Source organism: Hemitrygon akajei, chromosome 29, assembly GCF_048418815.1.
Source record: "Hemitrygon akajei chromosome 29, sHemAka1.3, whole genome shotgun sequence".
Lineage (NCBI taxonomy): Eukaryota > Metazoa > Chordata > Chondrichthyes > Myliobatiformes > Dasyatidae > Hemitrygon > Hemitrygon akajei.
In genome coordinates this window covers 48,095,461-48,117,768 of record NC_133152.1, presented here as the reverse complement: position 1 = coordinate 48,117,768, position 22,308 = coordinate 48,095,461, and the positions used below count along the sequence as shown (strand labels likewise).

The window sequence follows — 22,308 nt, the reverse complement described above, 5'->3', positions numbered from 1 at the left end:
TCTGTGAACGCTCAAAAATTTTTCCCGTATAAATTAATGGTAATTGCTTTTCCGATTTACGACATTTCGGATTGCAAACAGTTTCATAGGAACACTCTACCTTTGGATTGTGGGGGAAACCTGTAGTGCAAATAACACTCAAGAACCAAAGTTTACGAAAGTGAGTTCACAGCCACAAAACCAGTCCAGCAGCCTGTTAGTTGCAGGCCACAGCCTCACTTCAGCATTGTATTTCAATAAATAAATAAATTCTGTAGCTGTGCCCCCCTTGTTTTTGATTCCGCGTTGAGTTAATGCAGCAGGGTTCAAACTTATAACTTCTGAGTCAGAGGGAAGCGTTCGCACCCGCTGTGCACGGCGGACTATTCAATAGTTATCACAATAACGGACTGCAGATTAACACCAAGCCCACCTGCGGTGCAGATTTACTGTAGACAGCTGCTCTCCATCTCAGTGAGGCTCTCTCTGTGGACAAAGCATGGCCTTTTACACGGCTCTCAGCTGTAGTCAGGGCCCTCCATGGAGCCTTTTCAACCCCCAGCCCAACTGAACAGGCTGCAAAGCGACCTATCAGAGAAAGGAGCCACTGCCTCACCAAATCCTCTTAACTCCTAGATTCCACACACAGCCGTGTTTAGATAGAGAGATTAGCTTTACAGAACTTAAAACAGTCCAGCACAGGAACAGGCCCTTCAGCCCACAATGTTGTGCCAGACCCAATTAAATTAGTAACCAAATAGCCCAACTAAACTAATCCCTTCTGCCTACACAACATCCATATCCTTCTATTTTCCTCACGTTCATGAGCCTATCTAAACATCTCTTAAAAGTCTCTAATGTTTCACTCTACCACCTCCCCAGGCAGTGCATTCCAGACACCCACCACTCTCTGAGTAAAAAACATGCCCCTCACATCTCCTTTCAACTTACTCCCTCACACCTTAAATGCATGTCCTCTGGTTTTAGACATCTCAACCCTTGGAAAGAGATTTTTTTTGTCTATGCCTCTCATAATTGTATATACCCTCATCAGGTCAGCTCAGTCTCTGCCGTTCCAGAGAAAACAGCCCAGGTTTACCCTACCTCCCATTGTAAACACATGCCTTATCATAGAAATAGAATAAATCTGTTCATTTCTATAGTTGCTCTGCCTGACCTGCTGAATTCCACCAGTGTTTTGTGCGTGTTACTTTAGTCTTTGGCTCCTTTTCCATGCGCACTAAAAGACTGTGTGTGTTCAGCCTGTCTATGCCCCTCCTGATTTTGTGTGTGACTTTGTTCAACCAGAAGAGTGTCAAGTGATTCACTTTGGAAGGTGGAACCGGATTCTCAGCAGTGAGGAGAATGGGGAGCAGAGGGATCTTTAGCTCCACATCCTGAGATCCCTCAAAGTGACATACAAGCTGGGTTGTAAAGAAAATGCATGGTGTGTTGGTCTTCATTGTTTGAGGGACTGAGTTCAAAAAGCCACGAGGTTATGTTGCAGCCTTATAAAATTCTGGGTAGATCACACTTGGAATATTGTGTTGATTTAGAGAGGGTGGAGAGGAGATTTACCAGGATGCTGCCTGGATTAGAGAGCATGTCTTATGACCTAGGGTTAAGTGACCTCGGGTTTTTCTCTTTGGAACAAAGGAGGATGAGAGGAGACTAAATTGTCAGTCTACATGAAACTCTAGGATGGATTCAAAGCCCACAGCCTTCTACAGAGATGAGAATATTACTCAGCTACAGTTGACATTTTCTGACCAACTAGTCCCAATCACACTTTGCAAGTCACAGAATAAGCTACTACTAAGGTGCATAGAAAATAATAAAACTATTTCACACTCTATTTGCAAAGCTACAGACAATAAAAATACATTCTTTCCATGCTTGTGAGAAGCAGTTGTTGGGTAGGCAACAGCATCACTAAAGTGCAAAGTACATTTATTATCAAAGTTTGCATACATTAAACAACCCTGAGATTCATCTTCTTATAGGCAGCAACGAAACAAAGAGACCCAAGAGAACGCGTTAAAAAAGACTGTTATACACCCAATGTGCAGATAGGAAAACAACAATACAAGCAAGCAAATAGCATTCAGAACTAAAGTCCACGAAAGAAAGTCCACCACAGACACAAAGTTTATGTCACCATGTAAAACCGAGATTCATTTTCTCACAGGCATCCACAGTAAATACAAAGAAACAACAAAACACAAGCAAAATAACAACAATAAATAAATAAGCAATAAATATCGAGAACATGAGATGAAGAGTCCTTGAAAGCAGGTCTATAGGTTGTGGAAACAGCTCAGTGATGGGGGTGGGGCGGTGAGTGAAGTTATCCCCTCTGGTTCAAGAGCCTGATGGTTGAGGGGTAGTAACTGTTCCTGAACCTGCTGGTCAGTAGTAACTGACTGGGCTGTATCCGCTACTCTTTGCAGGCCTTTCTGTTCAAGGGAAGTGGTGTTTCCATACCAGGCTGTGATGCAGCCAGTTAATATACTCTCAGCTGGTCTAAGAGACTCTTAGATAGACACATGAATGATAGAAAAATGGAGACTATGTGGGAAGGAAGGGTTAGATTGATCTCAGAGTAGGTTAAAAGTTCGGCACAACGTTGTGGGCCAAAGGGCCTGTACTGTTCTATGTTCTAAACTTTGAAATATATCTTTCCAGAGTAGGTGAATGAACTATCTGCACTGAGTCCTGTTGAAGGATCTCAGCCCAAAATGCGGACTGTTTATTCCTCTACACAGATGCTGCCTGACCTGCTGAGTTCCTCCAGCATTTTGTGTGTGTTACTCTGGATTACCAGCATCTACAGAATCTCCTCTGTTTATGAAATAATTGCAATGCATTTACGCTACAAATACTGAAGTCAGAGGAGATCCTCCCCCCACACCATCAGTGGAATCTGCAGGAGACTCTGCTTCAAGATGCCAACGTTCACCATCAAAGACCCTCACCATCCCATCCTTGCCCTCTTCTTCCACAGCTCCCACTGGGCAGGAGGTGCAGAAGCCTGACGTCCCCCACACCGCTACGTTCATTAACAGCTACCGTTCTTCAACCATTTGGTTTTAAACCAAACGTTACAATCACAATCACTATAGTTTAGCAAAACTATGACCATTTTGCATTAAATGGGCTGATTTTCCTTTCTTCTGTCCCAATGTTCAATCAAAATTGTTTAATGTCATTTCCGGTAACTAATTGTTACCCCTGATCTGATGCAGCACAAAAAACACAATTAAGATAAAGAACGCAATAATAAGAAAAAACACAATAAATATAAATACATAAAATGTGGTAAACTGGATCAGCAAATTTGTGGATGACACCACGATTGGGAGTGTAGTGCACAGTGAAGAAGACAATCAGAGCTTGCAGTGGTATCTGGACCAGCTGGAAAAGGCAGCTGGAATTTAATGAAGACAAATGCGAGGAGTTGCACTTCGGTAGGGCCAACCAGGACAGGTCTTACACAATGAATAGCAGGGCACTGAAGAGTGTAGTAGGTCAAAGGAATACAGGTACATAATTTATTGTAAATGGCATCACAGGCAGATTGGGTCACAAAGAAAGCTTTTGGCACACTGGCCCTCATAAATCAAAGTATTAAGTACAGGAGATGGGATGTTATGTTGAAATTGTACAAGACGCTAGTGAGATTTAATTTGGAGTATCGTGTGTAGTTTTAGTCACCTACCTACAGGTAAAGTATAAATAAGGTTGAAAGAGTACAGAGAAAATTTGCAAGGGTGTTGCTGAGTCTGGAAGGCCTGAATTATAAGGAAAAATTGAATAGGTTAGGACTTCATTCCATGGAATGTAGAATATTGAGGGGAGATTTGATAGAGGTATACAAAATTATGTGGGGTATAGATAAGGGTAAATACAAGCAGACTTTTTCTGCTGAGTTTAGGTGGGACCAACTAGTGGTCATGGGTTAAGGGTGAAAGGTGAAATTTTTAGGGAGAATATGAGTGGAAACTTCTTCACTAAGAGGGTTGTGAGAATGTGGAACAATCTTCTCATGCAAGTGGAGGATGTGAGCTTGATCTAACCCTTGAGGGTTAAGGTCCCGGTGCAGGTTGATGGGAGTTGGCAGTTTAAGTGGATTCGGCACAGACTAAATTGTCTGAAAGACCCGTTTCTGTGCTGTACATTCTATGACTCTATAAAGTCGCTTATATACAAAGAATGACTGTATGACCATAAAGTGACGCTAGGCACAGGAGTGTCTGTACATAAGGTGACTGACAGGAAATGATAAAGTAGTGGTGGCCGAGGTAATATACTTGTGGTGGTAAAATAGCTGTGTTCTTGAAAATATGTATAATTTGTATGTATTAATTATGTATTAAATATAATTATGTATAATTTTTAAATACATTTCTGTTATTCTTGTAAATATTTCTTATCTGACGCTCTGTGCCTGTAATGCAGCTGTAAGTTTTTCATTGTAGCTGTGCATGCGAAAATAAACTCAACTTTGACAATATCAGTGTTAAACATTGCAGTACATTAAATTCATCAGTCCCTGCAGAGAAATACTTCGGCCCCAACACACATTTAACTTCTAATAATTTAAAATAATTAGTAAAGATTAATAAACTAGAATACTTCTGAGAACTAAAAGCCGTTGGAAACATTTCACTAATTTTAATTAATTCAAAAGACAGAGATCAACAAATAAAGCCAAAATACTGCAGATATTGGAAATCTGAGGGAAAATCCATCATCAGGGACGCCTATGACCCAGGTCATGCTCTTTTCTCACTGCTGCCATCAGGAAGAAAGTACAGGAGCCTCAGGACCCACAACAACAGGTTCAGGAACAGTTATTACCTCTCAACCATCAGGAAGAAGATACAGGAGCCTCAGGACCAACAACAACAGGTTCAGGAACAGTTATTACCTCTCAACCATCAGGAAGAAGATACAGAAGCCTCAGGACCAACAACAACAGGTTCAGGAACAGTTATTACCTCTCAACCATCAGGAAGAAGATACAGAAGCCTCAGGACCAACAACAACAGGTTCAGGAACAGTTATTACCTCTCAACCATCAGGCTCCTGAACTTCATCTACCCCATCATTGAAATGTTCCCACAATCTAGTGACTCACTTTTAAGGAGTTTTCAGCTTATGTTCTTGATATTTATTGCTTATTTATTTATTTGTTTCTTTGCCTTTTTTGCTTCTTTGTATTTACTGCAAAAATGAGTTCAATTCCAAAGCCGTCTGTGAGAAGTGCGTACGTACTTCCCGTGAGCATGTGCTTAGGGTGGCAGGGTAATGTAGCCGTTAGCACAATGCTTTACAGTGCCAGTGACTCACGTTCAATTCCCGCCTGTAGGAAGTTTCTACCTTCTCCCCGTGAACATGCTGGTTTCCTCCCACAGTCCAAAGACATACGGGTTAGTAGGTTAACTGGTCATTGAAAACTGCCCTGTGATTAGGCTAGGGTTAAATCGGGAGTTGCTGGGCGAAGCGACTCCAAGGGCCTATTCCGTGCCCTATCTCTAAATAAATAAATATTAACAAGGAAAAATGGTTGCCCCCACCCCCACCCCCCAGGAGGATGTCGTTACCTGTGGTGATGAGAGGATGTGTACTGACTGGCGTAGTGCTGGCGGCCACACTGATACTCCTGGTGTCTGAGCCGGAGGCAGAAATGCCAGATTCTCCTTTCTTGCCACTGTCGGCCATGCTGTCAGGCTGGCCTCCTTTACTGCCTGGAGCGGGCACCGAGCCTGGCGTCTTAGCCTGCGGGGCCCCCGGGGCGGGCGTCGCTGGCGCGGTTGCTTTCAGAGTGACGCTCTGCAGTTGTGGCTGCACTGCTGCCGCCGTTGCTGCACTCTGCTGGTTTCGGATCGCAAGGTTCTGCACCTGGTCGCAGTGGGGAATGCATCGGAAACTGGAGCCATTAGTGAACAGCAGTTAACAGTGGAGACATACAGATAAGAGTTTAAAAGTGTCCACACTCAGAAAACACGAGCAAAATGTCATCTCTAGATCTAAAATGACTTGGGTAAATCTGAGGCCTCTGTCTATGGGCATGGTCACTTTCACACGGTGGGACTGTCAGGAGTTTCACAGAACAATACAGCACAGGAATAGCCTCTTCAACCCACCAAATCCATGCCAAACAAGATGTCAAAATAATTTCATTTTTATATTTTATTTAGAGATACAGCACGGAACAGGCTCAGCAGCCCATTGATTTAACCCCACCCTGATCACAGGACAATATACAGTGAGCAATTAACCTACTAACCCGTACGTCTTTGGACTGTGGGAGGAAACTGGAGCACCCAGAGGAAACCCATGTGCTCACGGGAAGGACGTACAAATTCCTTACAGAGGATGCCGGAACTGAACTCTGAACTCCAACACCTGATCTGTAATAGCATTGTGCTAGCTGCTATGCTACCGGGACACCCCTCAATCCCTTCTGCCTGTACATGATCCATATCCTTCCAATCTGTGTCTGTCTAACAGCCTCTTAAAACAACCATTATTGTATCAGCCTCCCCTACTCTCTGCGTGTAATAAGAAAAAACTTGTCCCACTCATCCCAAAAGACCATAAGACACAGGAGATTTAGGCCATTCAGCCTAAGGAGTCTGCTCCACCTTTCCATCATGGCTGATTTATTTTCCTCTCAACCCCCTTCTCCTGCCTTCTCCCCGAAACCTTTGACAGTCTGGCTAAACAAGAACCTATCAATCTCCACTTTAAATATATCCATTAACCTGGCCTCCACAGCCGTCTGTGGCAATGAATTTCACAGATTCACCACCCTCTGTCTAAGGAAATTCCTCCTCATCTCTGTTCTAAATGGATGTCCCTCTATTCTGAGGCTGTGTTCTCTGGTCCTAGAATCCCCCACTACAGGAAACATCCTCTACATATCCACTCTATCCAGACCCTTCAATATTTGATAGATTTCACTGAGATCCCCCTCATTTTTCTAATATTAAATTTATCTATCTATTGATTGATTGAGATAGAGCATGGAATAGGCCTTTCTAGACCTTCAAGCAAACTGGCCAGCAAACCTCAGACCTAACCCTAGCCTAACCTCAGCTGATCAATCAACCTACTGCCTGGTACATCTTTGGACAGTGAAAGGAAACCGGAGCACCCAGAGGAAACACACACACTGTCACGGGGAGAACGTACCAACTCCTTACAGACAGCGCCAGGAATTGAACCTGGGTCTCTTGTACTGTAAAGCATTGTGCTAACCAGTAGGCACCATGCCACCCATACCCCTTTATATCCCTTCTTACCTACTTCAAACTCATTCTCTCACTCTCCCCTTTAAACTTTGTTCCTCTCACCATAAATGCACTCCCCTAGTATTTGACATTTCTACCCAGGGAAATGATTCTGCCTAGGTACTCTTACTCGGCTTCTATCATGTTCCCCTCAGCCTCTGCCACTCCAGGGAGAACTACTCAAGTTCATCCAACCTCTCGTTATGGATCATACTCTCTGTAGTCCAAGCAGTACCCTGGTGAACTTCTGCACTCTCTCCAATGGCTCCACATCCTTCCTGAACTGGGGTTAGCAGAAGTGCACACAATACTCCAAGTGTGGCCTGACCAAAGTTGTATACAACTGCTGTGTGCAGTTTTATACACATTCATCAAGTTTCATACAGCATTCATTTCAAGAGGTCTAGAATATAAAAACAAGGATGTAATACATTATAAAGCATCAGTCAGACTGCACTTGGGAGTACTGTGAGCAATTTTGGGCACCTTATTTAAGAAAAGATGTGCTGCCATTGGAGAGGGTCCAGAGGAGTTTCACCAGAATGATTCCAGGAATGAAACAGTTAATGTATGAGGAGTATTTGATGGCTCTGAGCCCGTACTCACTGGAGTTTAGAAGAATGAAGAAGAAATTAATTGAAATCTATCAAATATTAGAAGGCCTAGATCAGGGGATTCCAACCTTTTTCATGCCATGGAGCCTTACCATCAACCAAGGGGTCTGTGGACCACAGGTTGGGAACCCCTGGCCTAGATAGAGTGGAAGTAGAGAGGATGTTTCCTATTATGGAGGAGTCTAGGACCAGAGGGCATAACTTCAGAACAGAGGGACATCCATTTAGAACAGAGACGAGGAGGAATTTCCTTAGACAGAGGGTGGTGAATCTGTGGAATTCATTGCCACAGAAGGATGTGAGGGACAAGTCATTGGGTATATTTAAGGCGGTGATTAAAAGGCCCCTGATTAGTCAGGGCTTCAAAGGTTATGGACAGAAGGTAGGAGAATGGGGTTGAGAGGGATAATAAATTATTTATGATGTAACGGCAGAGCAGACTCGATGGGCCAAATGGCCTAATTCTGCTCTTATGTCTTATATAACCATATAACAATTACAGCACGGAAACAGGCCATCTCGGCCCTTCTAGTCCGTGCCGAACACTTACTCTCACCTAATCCCACCAACCTGCACTCAGCCCATAATCCTCCATTCCTTTCCTGTCCATATACCTATCCAATTTTTTTTTTAAATGACAAAATCGAACCTGCCTCTACCACTTCTACTGGAATTATGGTCTTAACGTGACTTTCTGAATGTGCCTTGACCAACGAAGGTACCTTCGTTTCCACCCTATCTACCTTTGCGGCACATTCAGAGAGCTGTGCACTTGGACCCAATGGATTTATTGAGTGTTCACCTCACAAGAGGCACTCAGAATGAGGTTCATTTTCTGCTGTTTTGGGATACTGGTATGATACTGACAACTACCACCAAGACCCTGCCACAGTCAGTTATAGTGATTCTATACAGGAAAGTCTGGCCAACTTTAGCTCAATCTCCTACCTGCCCTGTGCTGACAAGACTTGTCGGGCTGTGGAGGCCAAGTCATTAGATACACTTAAAGCAGAGGTTGATGGGATCTGGATTAGTAACGGTGTCAAAGGTTATGAGGAGAAGGCATAAGAATCGTGTTGAGAGAGAAAAATCAGCCATGATAGAATGGTGGTGCAGATTTGATGGACTGAATGGCCTCATTCTGCTCCTATGTCTTAAGGTCTAAGAGATAGGTAGCTCAGGCTGAAGAAACACACAGGAGAATAAGGAGAAGGAAGAGACCATTTGGCCCTTCTTTCCTCTTGTTTCCCTTATCCTGAGAACTGTTCATCACTCAGGACTGTCCAGCCTGAGAGAGCCGCTGCACAATGAGGATCTTGGACCATCACCCCTTGTCCAGCTCTACTGAATGTTCCTGTGTGGGACGACTACTCTACTGGGTTACGCAGGTGTATCCCCAGTTGTGTCTGTGTGTGGACTGGCCGTAGGCTGCTCGGACAAGTGCAGGTGAGGTCGGGGCTGGGGGCAGACAGGTGAGGGAGGGTGGGCAGCTGAGGGAGTGGATGGGGATGGATATGTGTGGGGGGAGGGGCCGTGTCAGATAGGTGTGTGTACAGGGTCCAGACAATGTTGGGATGGTAGACTTGGATGCCAAGTAACCTTGCGGTTTGCACTGCCGGTTCAGGGAGCTGCCAAAACTCTGTCAACTAATTCAGTAAAATATGAACAAAAGCACGCCTGTATGCTGGTGGGAGGACCGGCTGTGCTAGGAGTGTGAGGGTGTTCCTTTACCAATTACCCCTATACCTGCCAATCTGCATCATTTCCCACTAAATCCCCTTGTTTTCATATTATCTCATGTTACTCTGGGCCTGTACTCACTGGAGTTTAGAAGAATGAGGGGGGATCTCATTGAAGCCTATTGAATATTGAAAGGCCCAGATACAGTGGATGTGGAGAGGAGGTTTCCTATAGTGGGGGAGTCTAGGACCAGAGGGCACAGCCTCAGAATAGACGCCCATTTAGAACAGAAATGAGAAGGAATTTCTTTAGCCAGAGGGTGGTGAATCTGTGGAATTCATTGCCACAGATTGCTATGGAAACCAAGTCACCGCCTCTCTCAGATGCTCCTTGAACTTTCCTCCTTGACCCACCCACAGCCAACATACACCGACCCAGGAAGGCTGATAGCAAACTAGGTGCCGCAGTAGCGTAGTGGTTAGTGACACACTATTATAACTCAGGCTGCCAGAGTTTGGGGTTGAATTCTGGTGCTGTCTGTAAGGAGCTTGTATGTTCTCTCTGTGAATGCATGGGTTTACTCCAAGTGCTCTGGTTTCCTCCCACAATCCAAAGACCTACCGGTTCATAGGTTAATTTGTCATTGTAATTTGTCCTGCGATGAGGCTAGGGTTGCATAGGGAGGTTACTGGGCAGTGTAGCTCATCGGGTCGGAAAGGCCTGTTCTGTACTGTATCTCGAACTAACTGGAAGGGGTTGTCAGAGAGAATTGAGCTTGTTACCAGGAGTGGAGGGTTTGAGAGGAGAGATGGCACAGGTTGGGGGATGTTTGCCCTGGAGTGAAAGGAGAGGTTTATAAAACCACATAAGTGAAATAGTCAGTCTTTTCCCCAGAGTTAGGGAGTGCAAGTCCCAGTGCAAAAAGAAGGGGGGGGGGGGGGCTGTTGGACATGGGACAGCCAACACCCTATAAAAACCCAGAGCTACAGAAACACCAACAGAAGCTCCACAGACCTCACCCCTGGGAAAGGACGGATCTTTGAAAATGGACCACACATTTAAAGGCTAACCCAGGACAGAGGACTCGGGTGGGTCACTGTCAGTGGCCTGTGCCCCGGTAGGGCTGACGGGCTTATGAAGAACAAGAAGGGGAGTCCAAATCCAGCCAGACAGAGTGAACAGGGAATAATATAAAAGGGGATTTGAAAGGCAACTTTTTCCCACACAGAGGATTGGTAGGTTAAGAGTGTGTGTGTGTGTGTGTGTGTGAGAGTGAGAGAGTGAGAGAGTGAGAGAGTGAGAGAGTGAGAGAGTGAGAGAGTGAGAGAGTGAGAGAGTGAGAGAGTGAGAGAGTGAGAGAGTGAGAGAGAGAGAGAGAGAGAGAGAGAGAGAGAGAGAGAGAGAGAGAGAGAGATATTGGTGTATAAAAGTGTAAGTCCTGGGGAAATGGATGGGAATGTGGTGAAAGATTTATATCAGGCACCTGAGGGAAACTTTTTTTTACACAAAGGGTGATATCCATGTGGAAAGAGCTGTCAGAGGAAGTAGTCGAGGCAGGGTACAATTACAACATTTATAAGATGCGTGGACAGGTACATGGTTAGGAAATGTTTAGAGAAGGAGTTCCCAAACTTTACTCTGCCATTAACTCAGGGGTCCATGGACCCCAGGTTGGGAGCGCTTGGTTTAGAGGGATTTGGGCCAAACGCAGGCCCATGGACCAGTTCAGTTCAGCAACTTGGTTGACATAATCAAGTTGGGCTGAAAGGCCTGTTTCTGTGCTGTCTGACTCTGGGATTCTATTTCTTGGTTGTTTTACCTCACTAAAGATGCTATTTAAACAGTCATTGATGTTAATGCATGCAGTAGGGTAGCAGTGTCAAAAGGTTGGGCTGCTCAGTTGGGCCTTCCCTTTGGAGCACACAGGCTTGTCTTACTCATGACTCGTGAGGAGTTTCACACCCTGTGGGGAGCGTTTGACAGTTCTGGGCCTGTACTCACAGGCGTTTAGAAGAATGAGGGGGATCTCATTGAAACACATTGAATATTGAAAAGCCTAGATAGAGTGGATGTTTCCTATAGTAGAGGAGTCTATGACCAAAGGACACAGCCTCAGAATAGAAGGACATCCATTCAGAACAGAGATGAGGAGGAATTTCTTTAGCTAGAGGGTGGTGAATCTGTGGAATTCATTGCCACAGACGGTTGTGGAGGCCGAGTCATTGTGGTATATTTAAAGTAGAGTTTGATAGATTCCTGATTAGCCAGACCTTCAAAAGAGAGTCAACATTTCTACCCAGAAGGTAGTCAATATAAGGAATGAGCTGCCAGAGGAAGTGGTTTAATCAGGTCTAGAACATTGTTGGACAGGTACACTGATTGGACAGGTGGAGGAAGTTATGGATCAAATGCTGGTAAATGGGATTAGCTTGGATGGGGCATTTTGGTTAGCATCGACAGGTTGGGCCGAAGGGCCTGTTTCTGTGCTGTATGACTCTACACCTGTCTTCGATTGGATGATTAATTTGCAATTGAGCAAAGCCCGGAGGCTGGATGTGACAACCTTTGCCCTCCCATCCCCACCAGACCCTGAGACGGCTTTCACCCAGATCCCGCTCACGTCACAGACTGCACGGCTGAGAACTGACCTGTGAGACGGCTGACTGCTGGTTGCCTGGAGACACCGTGACCTCTGGCTGGACCGCAGCGACGGTGGCAGTGGGCGTGAAGATGAGCTGGGGGGACAAAGGAACAGCACGACCTAGGGTCCTAGCTATTTGCACAAGGTTACTTTGCTGTGCCTGAAAATTACATGAAACGTGTTGCCTTTTAAACTCCACCGTGGACAGCCCCAAGCCTGGCTGCGAAAGGAGGAGGGTTGGGCATGGGGCTAGTAACCCCATCCCATAAAATCCCAGAGCTACAGAAACACCACCAGCAGCTCCAAACACCTCATTCCTGGGAGAAAGGATTCGCCTAGAAGACGTATGAAGTCATGTGGAGAAAGTGAAAGCCATACGGCCAATCAGCCTTTGGACCAGGACAGAGGACTTTGATGAGCTGCTGTCAGTGGCCTACATCCCTAGGGGTGATGGGCTTAAGAAGAAAAAGAAAATTGCCTTTTATCTACCTCAGGCACCAAGAGATGGCTGATGTGGTCTCAACAACAGGACATGCAGGGAGGTATCTGAGGAATTGAACCCTAAGTCTGGCAGGGGCCAGGAGACTGACAAATTTGTGTTGTTTGCTAATCCTTGTATTGTTTGTGAGTCTTTGTCTGGTCAAGAAAGCACAGCAGTGTCTCCACTTCCTAAGGAGACTGAGGCTCTCGCTCCCACCCCGTTCTCGGCAATGTTTACAGGAGCACCACAGAGAGTCCTGAGCAGCTGCATCACTGTCTGGTCCGGGAATAGCAAGATGTCTGACCGCAAATCCCTACAAAACATTGTGAGAGGATCACCGGGGTCTCTCTTGCACCCATCTGAGATATTTATCAGCAGCGCTGCATATGCAGGGCCTTTAGCATTGTCAATGATCCCTCCCATCCATCCAACAACCTTTTTGACTCTCTACTATTGTAGCATTAGGACAAGGACTGTTAGGACGGGAAACAGCTTCTTCCCCCGGGCTGTGAGATGACTGAACTCCCTGTCACCACCCGGGTCTCATTACCTATGAAGCACCAGTAGTGTTAAACTGTTCACTTTTTAACTTGTATCATACATGCACCTTATTATGTGTTAATTTATTTGTGATAACATTACTTTACGTGTTGTGTATGATAGATAGATAGATAGATAGATAGATAGATACTTTATTCATCCCCATGGGGAAATTCAACTTTTTTCCAATGTCCCATACACTTGTTGTAGCAAAACTAATTACATACAATACTTAACTCAGTAAAAAATATGATATGCATCTAAATCACTATCTCAAAAAGCATTAATAATAGCTTTTAAAAAAAAGTTCTTAAGTCTTATGTGAGTTATTTGTACTGTGTTCTGCCCCCTGGTCTGGAGGAACGTTGTTTCATTTAGTGGTGTACATGTGTACTGTTGTATTTTTTCATTGATCCTATTGTATTTCTTTGATCTACTGTGAATGCCCTCAACAAAACAAATCTCATTTATTTATTTACTTCCGGCCCTTTGAGACATGCTACCTAGCAACCCACCTGTTTAACCCTAGCTTAATCACTGGACGATTTATACAGACCAATACACCTACTACCTGCTATTTATTGATTGATTGATTGAGATCCAGCATGGGACATGCCCTTCCAGCCCTTCGAGCTGCGCTGCCCAGCAATTCCTCAACTTCATCCTAGCCTAATGACAGGACAACTTACAATGACCAACTAACTTTCCAACTGCTACGTCTTTGGACTGTGGGAGGAAACTGGAGCACCCAGAGGAAACCAACACGGATATGGGGAGAACGTCCAAACTCTTTACAGGCAGTGGCAGGAACAGAAGCTGGGTCACTGGTAGTGAAAAGCATTGTGCTAACCACTACACTGACGTGCCACTACAGCGTGTACGTCTGTGGACTGTGGGAGGAAACCTATACACGCATACGGGGAAAACTTTCTACAGTGGATGCCGAAATCGAACTCCGAGCTGTAACAGCATCATGCTAACTGCAAAGCCACAGTGACCACATATACATAGATAAAAAATTTAGTTTGGAAGTATTTTGAACTTTGAACTCTCACCAACAATTTAGTTACACAAACATCTTTTCCTGACACACTCATATGTTTAAAGGCATAGTATACAGTGTGTGTATGTGTACAACAGCCCTGGAAACCAGGGAGATTGAACAGCAGAGTCTATAATGAGAGAGAAGCCTTTAGTTACTGGCGACAAGGCCACGGAAGGCTCAGAGGGAATCGGGAATTTTCTTTCACAAGTGTCTGGAAATATCTCCCCAGCTTTGGCCTAGATGAGTCCTTGAACAGTTGTAACCTGCAGGGTTTGAGTTGCCAAGTGCAAATCATCTCAAGTCCACCTTTGGCCAGCACTGACACTCTGGGCCAAATGGTCTTCATCCAAGCCCTGAATGTCTACAGTTCATGTTGAGGGTGGTATCACTGGACGATGTGACTGTCCTGGTCTTTCACCATCTGATAATTATTAGAGACAACTTAACAATCTCTCCTCCTCTTTAGATTTCTGATTGTAGACTTCAGGAAGGAGAGGTTGAGGGAACACGCATAGAAGGATGAGAAGTGGAAAGGGTGAGCAGTTTCAAATTCCTGGGTGACAATATCCCTGAGGATCTATCCTGGGGCCAACACATTGATGCAATTACAAAGAAGACACAACAGCAGTTATATTTCATTAGGAGTTTGAGGAGACCTGTTATGTCAACAAAGACTCTTGCAAATTTCTACAGATGTACCATGGAGACCATTCTAACTGGTTGTAACACCGCCTGGGATGGAGGGGCCATTGCACAGGACTGGAAAAAGCTGCAGAGGGTGTAAACTCAGCCAGGTCCATCATGGACACTAGCCTCCCCAACATCGAGAACACCTTCAAAAGGCAATGCCTCAAACAGGCAGCATCCATCATTAAGAACCTCCATCACCCAGGACATTCTCTCTAATATCAGGGAGGAAGTACGGGAGCCTGAAGACGTTTCAGAAACAGCTTCTTCCCCTTAGCCATTTCACAACACATGCCAGTGATATTAAGCCTGATTCTGGTACCCCTTTCCCCTATGGGCATAGCAATTCACGTAACACTTTACAGCACCACCGATCGGGTCCAATTCCTGCCGCTGTCTGTAAGGAGTTTGTACATTCTCCCAATGACCATGTGGGTTTCCTCCGGGTGCTCTCGTTTCCTCGCCCATTGCAAAGATGTACCGTTATGGTTAGTAAGTTGTGGGCATGCTAGGTTGGCACCTGAAGCCTGGTGATACTTGTGGGCCACCCCCAGCACATTCTCAGGCTGTGTCGGTGGTTGATGCAAACGATGTGCTTCACTGTATGTTCCAATGTATGTGTGACAAGTAAAGTTAATCGCTTTAATGGTCCCCTACTACTGATGTGTAACTCTGCTCTGGAAGGCGCTGGTCATCCTGCAGAAATCAGCTCAGGCAAGGGTTGGCAAAGAACACAGGGATAGGGGAGGCCATTTCACTCATCCATCGGAGGTTAGAAGAGTAAGAAAGGATCTGATTGAAACCTAAGAGTATTTTCTTATGGATCTGGACTATTACAAACAGTTCTGATCTCCCCCTTATTGGAAGGATTTTGAGGCTTTGGAGAGAGTGCTGGAGGTTTACCATGATGTTGCCTGGGTTAGAGGGTATGAGCTATAATGAAAGATGGGACAAACTTGGTTTGTTTTCTCGGGAGGGGCAGAGGCTGAGGGGAGATCTGAGAGAGATTTATAAGATTATGAGAGGCCTAGATAGAGTAGACAGATAGTGTATCTTCTTCTCCAGGGTTGAAATGTCTGATAGCAGAGGGCATGCATTTAAGGTGTGAGGGGTGTAATTTTAAAGGGAATGTGAGGGGCAAGATTTTTACAGAGAGAGTGGTGGTTGCCTGGACTGCAGAGTCTGGGGTGTGGTGGTGGAGGCAGAAACATTGGGGACTTTAAGAGACCTTTAGATAGGCAAATGAATGTGAGGAAAATGGAAGGACATGGACATTGTGTAGGCAGAAGAGAGTAGTTTGGCTAGCCACTTGATTACTAATTTAATTGGTTTGGCACAACATTGTGGGCTGAAGGACCTGTTCCTGTGATGTACTGCTTAATGTTCTGTAAGAGTTTGATGGGTCTTGACATGGAGCACTGTAGTCAAGGTGGTGAAGAAAGAGTTTGTAGCACGGGACATTGAGTACAGGGGTTAGGATGTCATGTTAAGTAAGACCAAAAGAAATCAGCTGTACAAGATGTGCAAGTGGTGAGATCACACTTGGACTAGTGTGTGCAGTTCTGGTCACCACTACAGGAAGGGTGGAGAGGGGGTAGCAAAGGATCACACGGACAAAAATGCCCCTGAACTGCTAAGTCCCTCCAGCATTTTGTGTGCTGCTTCAGGTTTCTAACAACTGCAGAATGTCTTGTGTTTAAGATCTGCTTTGTTGTTTACGTAGGTAGGAGTGTTGAATTTATTTTGATTTCGAGACACATTCTGGAACAGGCCCTTCTGGCTCATGAGCCTCATCGCCCAGCAACCCACCGGTTTAACCTGGCCTAATCCCAGGACAATTTACAATGACCAATTAACCTACTAACCCGTACATCTTTGGACCGTGGGAGGAAACTGGAGTATTGTATGTAATTAGTTTTGCTACAACAAGTGTATGGGACATTGGAAAAAAAGTTGAATTTCCCCATGGGGATGAATAAAGTATCTATCTATCTATCTATCTACCTGGAGGAAACCCCTGTGATCACGGGGAGAACGTACAAACTCCTTACAGACAGCAGCAGGAACTGAACCTGGGTTACTGGTAAAGTGTTGTGCTGCCCTACCCCTTCTATCCGGAGAAAACCCACACGTTCATGGGAAGAACATACAAACTTTCTTACAGAGGAACTGGAAGTGAACGCTGAACTCTGGTGCCGAGCTGTAATAGTGTCGCACTAACGGCTACACTACTGCACTACTGTGTCGCCCTAATATAAAACTAGGAAGTCATGTTGAACTTGTATAAAACTTTGGTAGGCACACTGGAGTATTGTGTTCAGTTCTGTTTGCTGCATTACAAGAAGGATGTGGAGGCTTTGGAGAGGGGGCAGGAATGGAATGTGTATGCTGTCAGGAGAGGGTGGACACACTTGGATTGTTTTCTCTGGAGCGTTAAAAATACGAGAGACATAAACAGGGTAGTGTAGGGGTTCCCAACCTTTTGGATGCCATGGATCAATACCATTATGCAAGGGGTCAGTGGACCCCAGGTTGGGAACCCCTCGGGTAAATTGTCCCATAACAGAAATTTCAGATGTTAGAGGGCTCAGGTTTAAGATGAATTAGGGAAAGAGGTAGGCAGATGGGATTAGTTTAGATCAAAATCATGGATGGCCTACACAGACACGATGGGCTGAATGGCATATACTGTTCTACTTTCACCAGGGACTCTCTATGCTACTGAAATCAACCTCCCCCCAACACAAGACCTGAACTTGAGGACCAACCTTAACCCTTTCCAGAACTCCCTTCAAACTTATGGACTATGGTCTTTGAAAGACTCTTCATCTCATATTCTCGATACTTATTAGTTTATTATTATTTTTCTCTTTTGTATTTGCACACTTTGTTGTCTTTTGCACACTGGTTGTTTGTCTGTCCCGTTGGGTGTGGTCTTTCACTGATTCTATTACGTTTCTTGTATTTCGCTTTGCATGCCCAGAAGAAAATGGGTTGTATGTGGTGACATATACATACACTTTGTTAACAAATTTACTTTCCATTTTAAACTGTTCCCAAAGTATTCCCCACCGCCACTCAACCACCTTGCCAGATTGTTCCCTGCTGAAGTTTCTACGTGGCATTACTGAACTTGAGGAGCAACTGGAGTAGAGTTTAACGGCGTGGTGGGAGATGGGAATGGTAACAGAGCAAACACTCAGTGTCGGGCAGCCCTTGTGGGAGAGGAATAGAATGAATCACTCCGAGGAACATGGTCCTTTGGCCACTAGGCAACAGATCACTAACGACACCACTCAAGTGATGTCATGTGTGTGATTTACAAGTGTGAGGCTGTGCTGAGAGGGTGCCCTGACTATTCTCTCCAATGCAGTGTGTAAGGTGCGGATATGTTTGGCTCGTAACGCCTGCCTACGTATGTGTGTGTGCATGTGCATATATGCATAGATATATTGACTGTGTTCACGTGACATCTGTGAAAATATGTATGTGGACACACATTTGTAACTGTGTTGACTATGTGTATGAACAGACTAGATAAGGTGGATGTGCAGAGAGTATTTCCTGTGGTGGGGGTATCCAGAACTGGAGGGCACAGCCTCAAAATTGAGAAGCGACCTTTTAGAATGGAGGTAAGGAGGAATTTTTTTAGCGGGAGAGTAGTGAATCTGTGGATGCTCTGCCAGACTGCAGTGGTGGCCAAGTCCGTGGGTATACTCAAGATGGAAGTTGATTGTTTCCTGATCAGTCAGGGCATCAAAGGATATGGTGAGAAGGCAGGTGTATGAGGTTGAATGGGAGGGGATCAGCCATGATGGAATGGCAGAGCTAAATGGCTTATTTCTGTTCCTGGTCTTACGTGCACATGTTAATGACTATGTGTGCACATACTTGGTGAGTGAGCATACACACACGTGTGCACAGGCTGTGTAACTGTGCGTGCATACACATGTCAGTGACAGTGTGTGCATGAATATCCAGGACATCTAACATACGTCGCCTTTTGGCTACTGCTTGTGATATACTTTGCACAGATTCTAACTCCAACTGTCTCAGTAAATCAGCGAATAACCAGGTTACCCAGTTAATGAGCTTCTATAGTTATGACCAGATAGTACGATCAGAAAAAGGCCCGTCTCTCCAAAGATCCTTGAGCCTTCATCTGCTCAGATCAGCCTTTGAATGAATATTCTTAGCAGATACTGTTTTCCCTGTGGATTGGAACCCCGGCAACCCGGGAGAGGAAACAAATGCTGAGGCTGAGAACAAATGGAAGAATAATAATTGATTCCCTAAAGGAAGATCAGAAAGGATCAAAGGTCATGGGCAGACACTGACGAATTAATCTTCAAAAGGAACAAAGAGTGTACGCTGCTTGTGATTAATGGCGAGGCACCTCCGACATCACATCACGCACTCAACACTTGTAGGAAGCAATAGTTTGCTGCTTACCATCTGTGCCCGGAGGTACATCTGTGCCTGGCTGGCTGTCAGAGCCGGGCTGTTCGAGTTCCCCAGGAGAACGGCCTGCTGGGCGATTCCTGTGGCACCGGAGTTCACGGTCTGAGCCCGGCTGATCAGCTGAGCCGCGGCCGGGGACGTGGCCAGGTTAATCTGGGTCAAAGGGACATTGCCGTCAATGCAGGGCTCTGCTCACTGCCCCGGCCTCTCACTCTCCTTCTGTCCACTCCCCTGGCCTGATATCCCCCTCCTGTCCACTCCCCCCGCCTCTCACTCTCCTCCTGTCCACTCCCCCGGCCTCCCACTCTCCTCCTGTCCACTCCCCGGCCTCTCACTCTCCTCCTGTCCACTCCCCCGGCCTCTCACTCTCCTCCTGCCCACTCCCCGGCCTCTCACTCTCCTCCTGTCCACTCCCCCGGCCTCCCACTCTCCTCCTATCCACTCCCCCGGCCTAATATCCTCCTCCTGTCCACTCCCCGGCCTGATACCCTCCTCCTGACCACTACCGTGGCCTCCCACTCTCCTCCTGTCCACTCCCCCGGCCTCTCACTCTCCTCCTGTCCACTCCCCGGCCAGATATCCACCTCCTGTCCACTCCCCCGGCCTCTCACTCTCCTCCTGTCCACTCCCCTGGCCTCTCACTCTCCTCCTGTCCACTCCCCGGCCTGATATCCTCCTCCTGTTCACTCCCCCAGCCTGATACCCTCCTCCTGTCCACTCCCCCGGCCTCTCACTCTCCTCCTGTCCACTCCACCGGCCTCTCACTCTCCTCCTGTCCACTCCCCCGGACTCTCACTCTCCTGTCCACTCCCCTGGCCTCTCACTCTCCTCCTGTCCACTCCCCCGGCCTCCCACTCTCCCCCTGTCCACTCCCCCGGCCTCCCACTCTCCTCCTGTCCACTCCCCCGGCCTGATACCCTCCTCCTGACCACTCCCCCGGCCTCTCACTCTCCTCCTGTCCACTCCCCCGGCCTCCCACTCTCCTCCTGTCCACTCCCCCGGCCTGATATCCTCCTCCTGACCACTCCCCCGGCCTCTCACTCTCCTCCTGTCCACTCCCCCGGCCTCCCACTCTCCTCCTGTCCACTCCCCGGCCTCTCACTCTCCTCCTGTCCACTCCCCCGGCCTCTCACTCTCCTCCTGTCCACTCCCCCAGCCTGATACCGTCCTCCTGTCCACTCCCCCAGCCTGATACCCTCCTCCTGTCCACTCCCCGGCCTGATAACCTCCTCCTGAACACTCCCCCAGCCTGATACCCTCCTCCTGACCACTCCCCCGGCCTCCCACTCTCCTCCTGTCCACTCCCCCGGCCTCTCACTCTCCTGTCCACTCCCCCGGCCTCTCACTCTCCTCCTGTCCACTCCCCTGGCCTGATATCCTCCTCCTGTCCACTCCCCCGGCCTGATATCCTCCTCCTGTCCACTCCCACTCTCCTCCTGTCCACTCCCCGGCCTAATATCCTCCTCCTGTTCACCCCAAGCCTGATACCCTCCTCCTGTCCACTCCCCCGGCCTCTCACTCTCCTCCTGTCCACTCCCCTGGCCTGATATCCTCCTCCTGTCCACTCCTCCGGCCTGATATCCTCCTCCTGTCCACTCCACCGGCCTCTCACTCTCCTCCTGTCCACTCCCCCGGCCTCCCACTCTCTTCCTGTCCACTCCTCCGGCCTGATACCCTCCTCCTGACCACTACCGCGGCCTCCCACTCTCCTCCTGTCCACTCCCCCGGCCTCTCACTCTCCTCCTGTCCACTCCCCTGGCCTCTCACTCTCCTCCTCTCCACTCCCCCAGCCTGATATCCTCCTCCTGTCCACTCCCCAGCCTGATATCCTCCTCTTGCCCACTCCCCCAGCCTGATACCCTCCTCCTGTCCACTCCCTGGCCTGATAACCTCCTCCTGACCACTCCCCTGGCCTCTCGCCCTCCTCCTGACCACTCCCCCGGCCTCTCACTCTCCTCCTGTCCACTCCCCTGGCCTGATATCCCCCTCCTGTCCACTCCACCGGCCTGATATCCCCCTCCTGTCCACTCCCCCGGCCTCTCACTCTCCTCCTGTCCACTCCCCCGGCCTCTCACTCTCCTCCTGTCCACTCCCCCGGCCTCTCACTCTCCTCCTGTCCACTCCCCCGGCCTCTCACTCTCCTCCTGTCCACTCCCCGGCCTCTCACTCTCCTCCTGTCCACTCCCCCGGCCTCTCACTCTCCTCCTGTCCACTCCCCGGCCTGATATCCTCCTCCTGTCCACTCCCCCGGCCTATCACTCTCCTCCTGTCCACTCCCCCGGCCTCCCACTCTCCTCCTGTCCACTCCCCCGGCCTCTCACTCTCCTCCTGTCCACTGCCCTGGACTGATACCCTCCTCCTGTCCACTCCCCCAGCCTGATACCCTCCTCCTGACCACTCCCCCTGCCTCTCACTCTTCTTCTGTCCACTTAAGCAGTAAGATAATTCAGAACTGTTCTGCTCACTGCAGTTTCATGCATTCAGGCTTGGAAATGCCAGAGTGAAAATGAAATGATTTCACTATTTCAGCAAGTTAGGAACCACGAAGAACTTGAAGGTATCAACAGTCACCTTGAATGTTACAATGAAAATGAAGATTTGGAGATTCATTGCATAATGGCAGTCCATCACCTACAATACTTGTCTTGTTCATTTACAGTCAATCAAAAGAATACGACAATGTACACTGGTTGAATTCCTCCATCAATAACTATGCGGAACTAATACAGTTTTAGAATACTGTAGTAGTATTGGTAGTGTTGTAACTTGTTCTGTATTTAATTTAAGTACATAATTTGTTATTCAGTTAAACAGTAGTTTTGTCTTTTATGTACATTTTTAACTATTCCCATGAAACTTCTGCTAATTAAGACAGCCACTTC

General features: G+C 47.0%; 1 protein-coding gene across 17 annotated transcripts in view; it reads right to left on the bottom strand.

The window, feature by feature from the left end:
* Positions 1-22,308, bottom strand: part of LOC140718497 (polyhomeotic-like protein 2) — a 257,941-nt gene that overhangs the window by 62,237 nt on the left and 173,396 nt on the right. For 15 of the 17 annotated variants that reach the window (XR_012096706.1, XR_012096703.1, XR_012096702.1 and 12 more), the window contains 3 exons: positions 19,418-19,579; positions 12,220-12,372; positions 5,586-5,883 (listed from right to left, as the gene is read on the bottom strand). Coding sequence is in view for 11 of the 17 variants with exons in the window: in XM_073032384.1 (XP_072888485.1) it covers positions 5,586-5,883; positions 12,220-12,372; positions 19,418-19,579 (613 nt within the window). In the remaining 6 variants the exon portion in view is untranslated. The remainder of the gene's footprint in view (positions 1-5,585; positions 5,884-12,219; positions 12,373-19,417; positions 19,580-22,308) is intronic. The other 2 variants (XM_073032391.1, XM_073032393.1) reach the window with 2 other exon arrangements.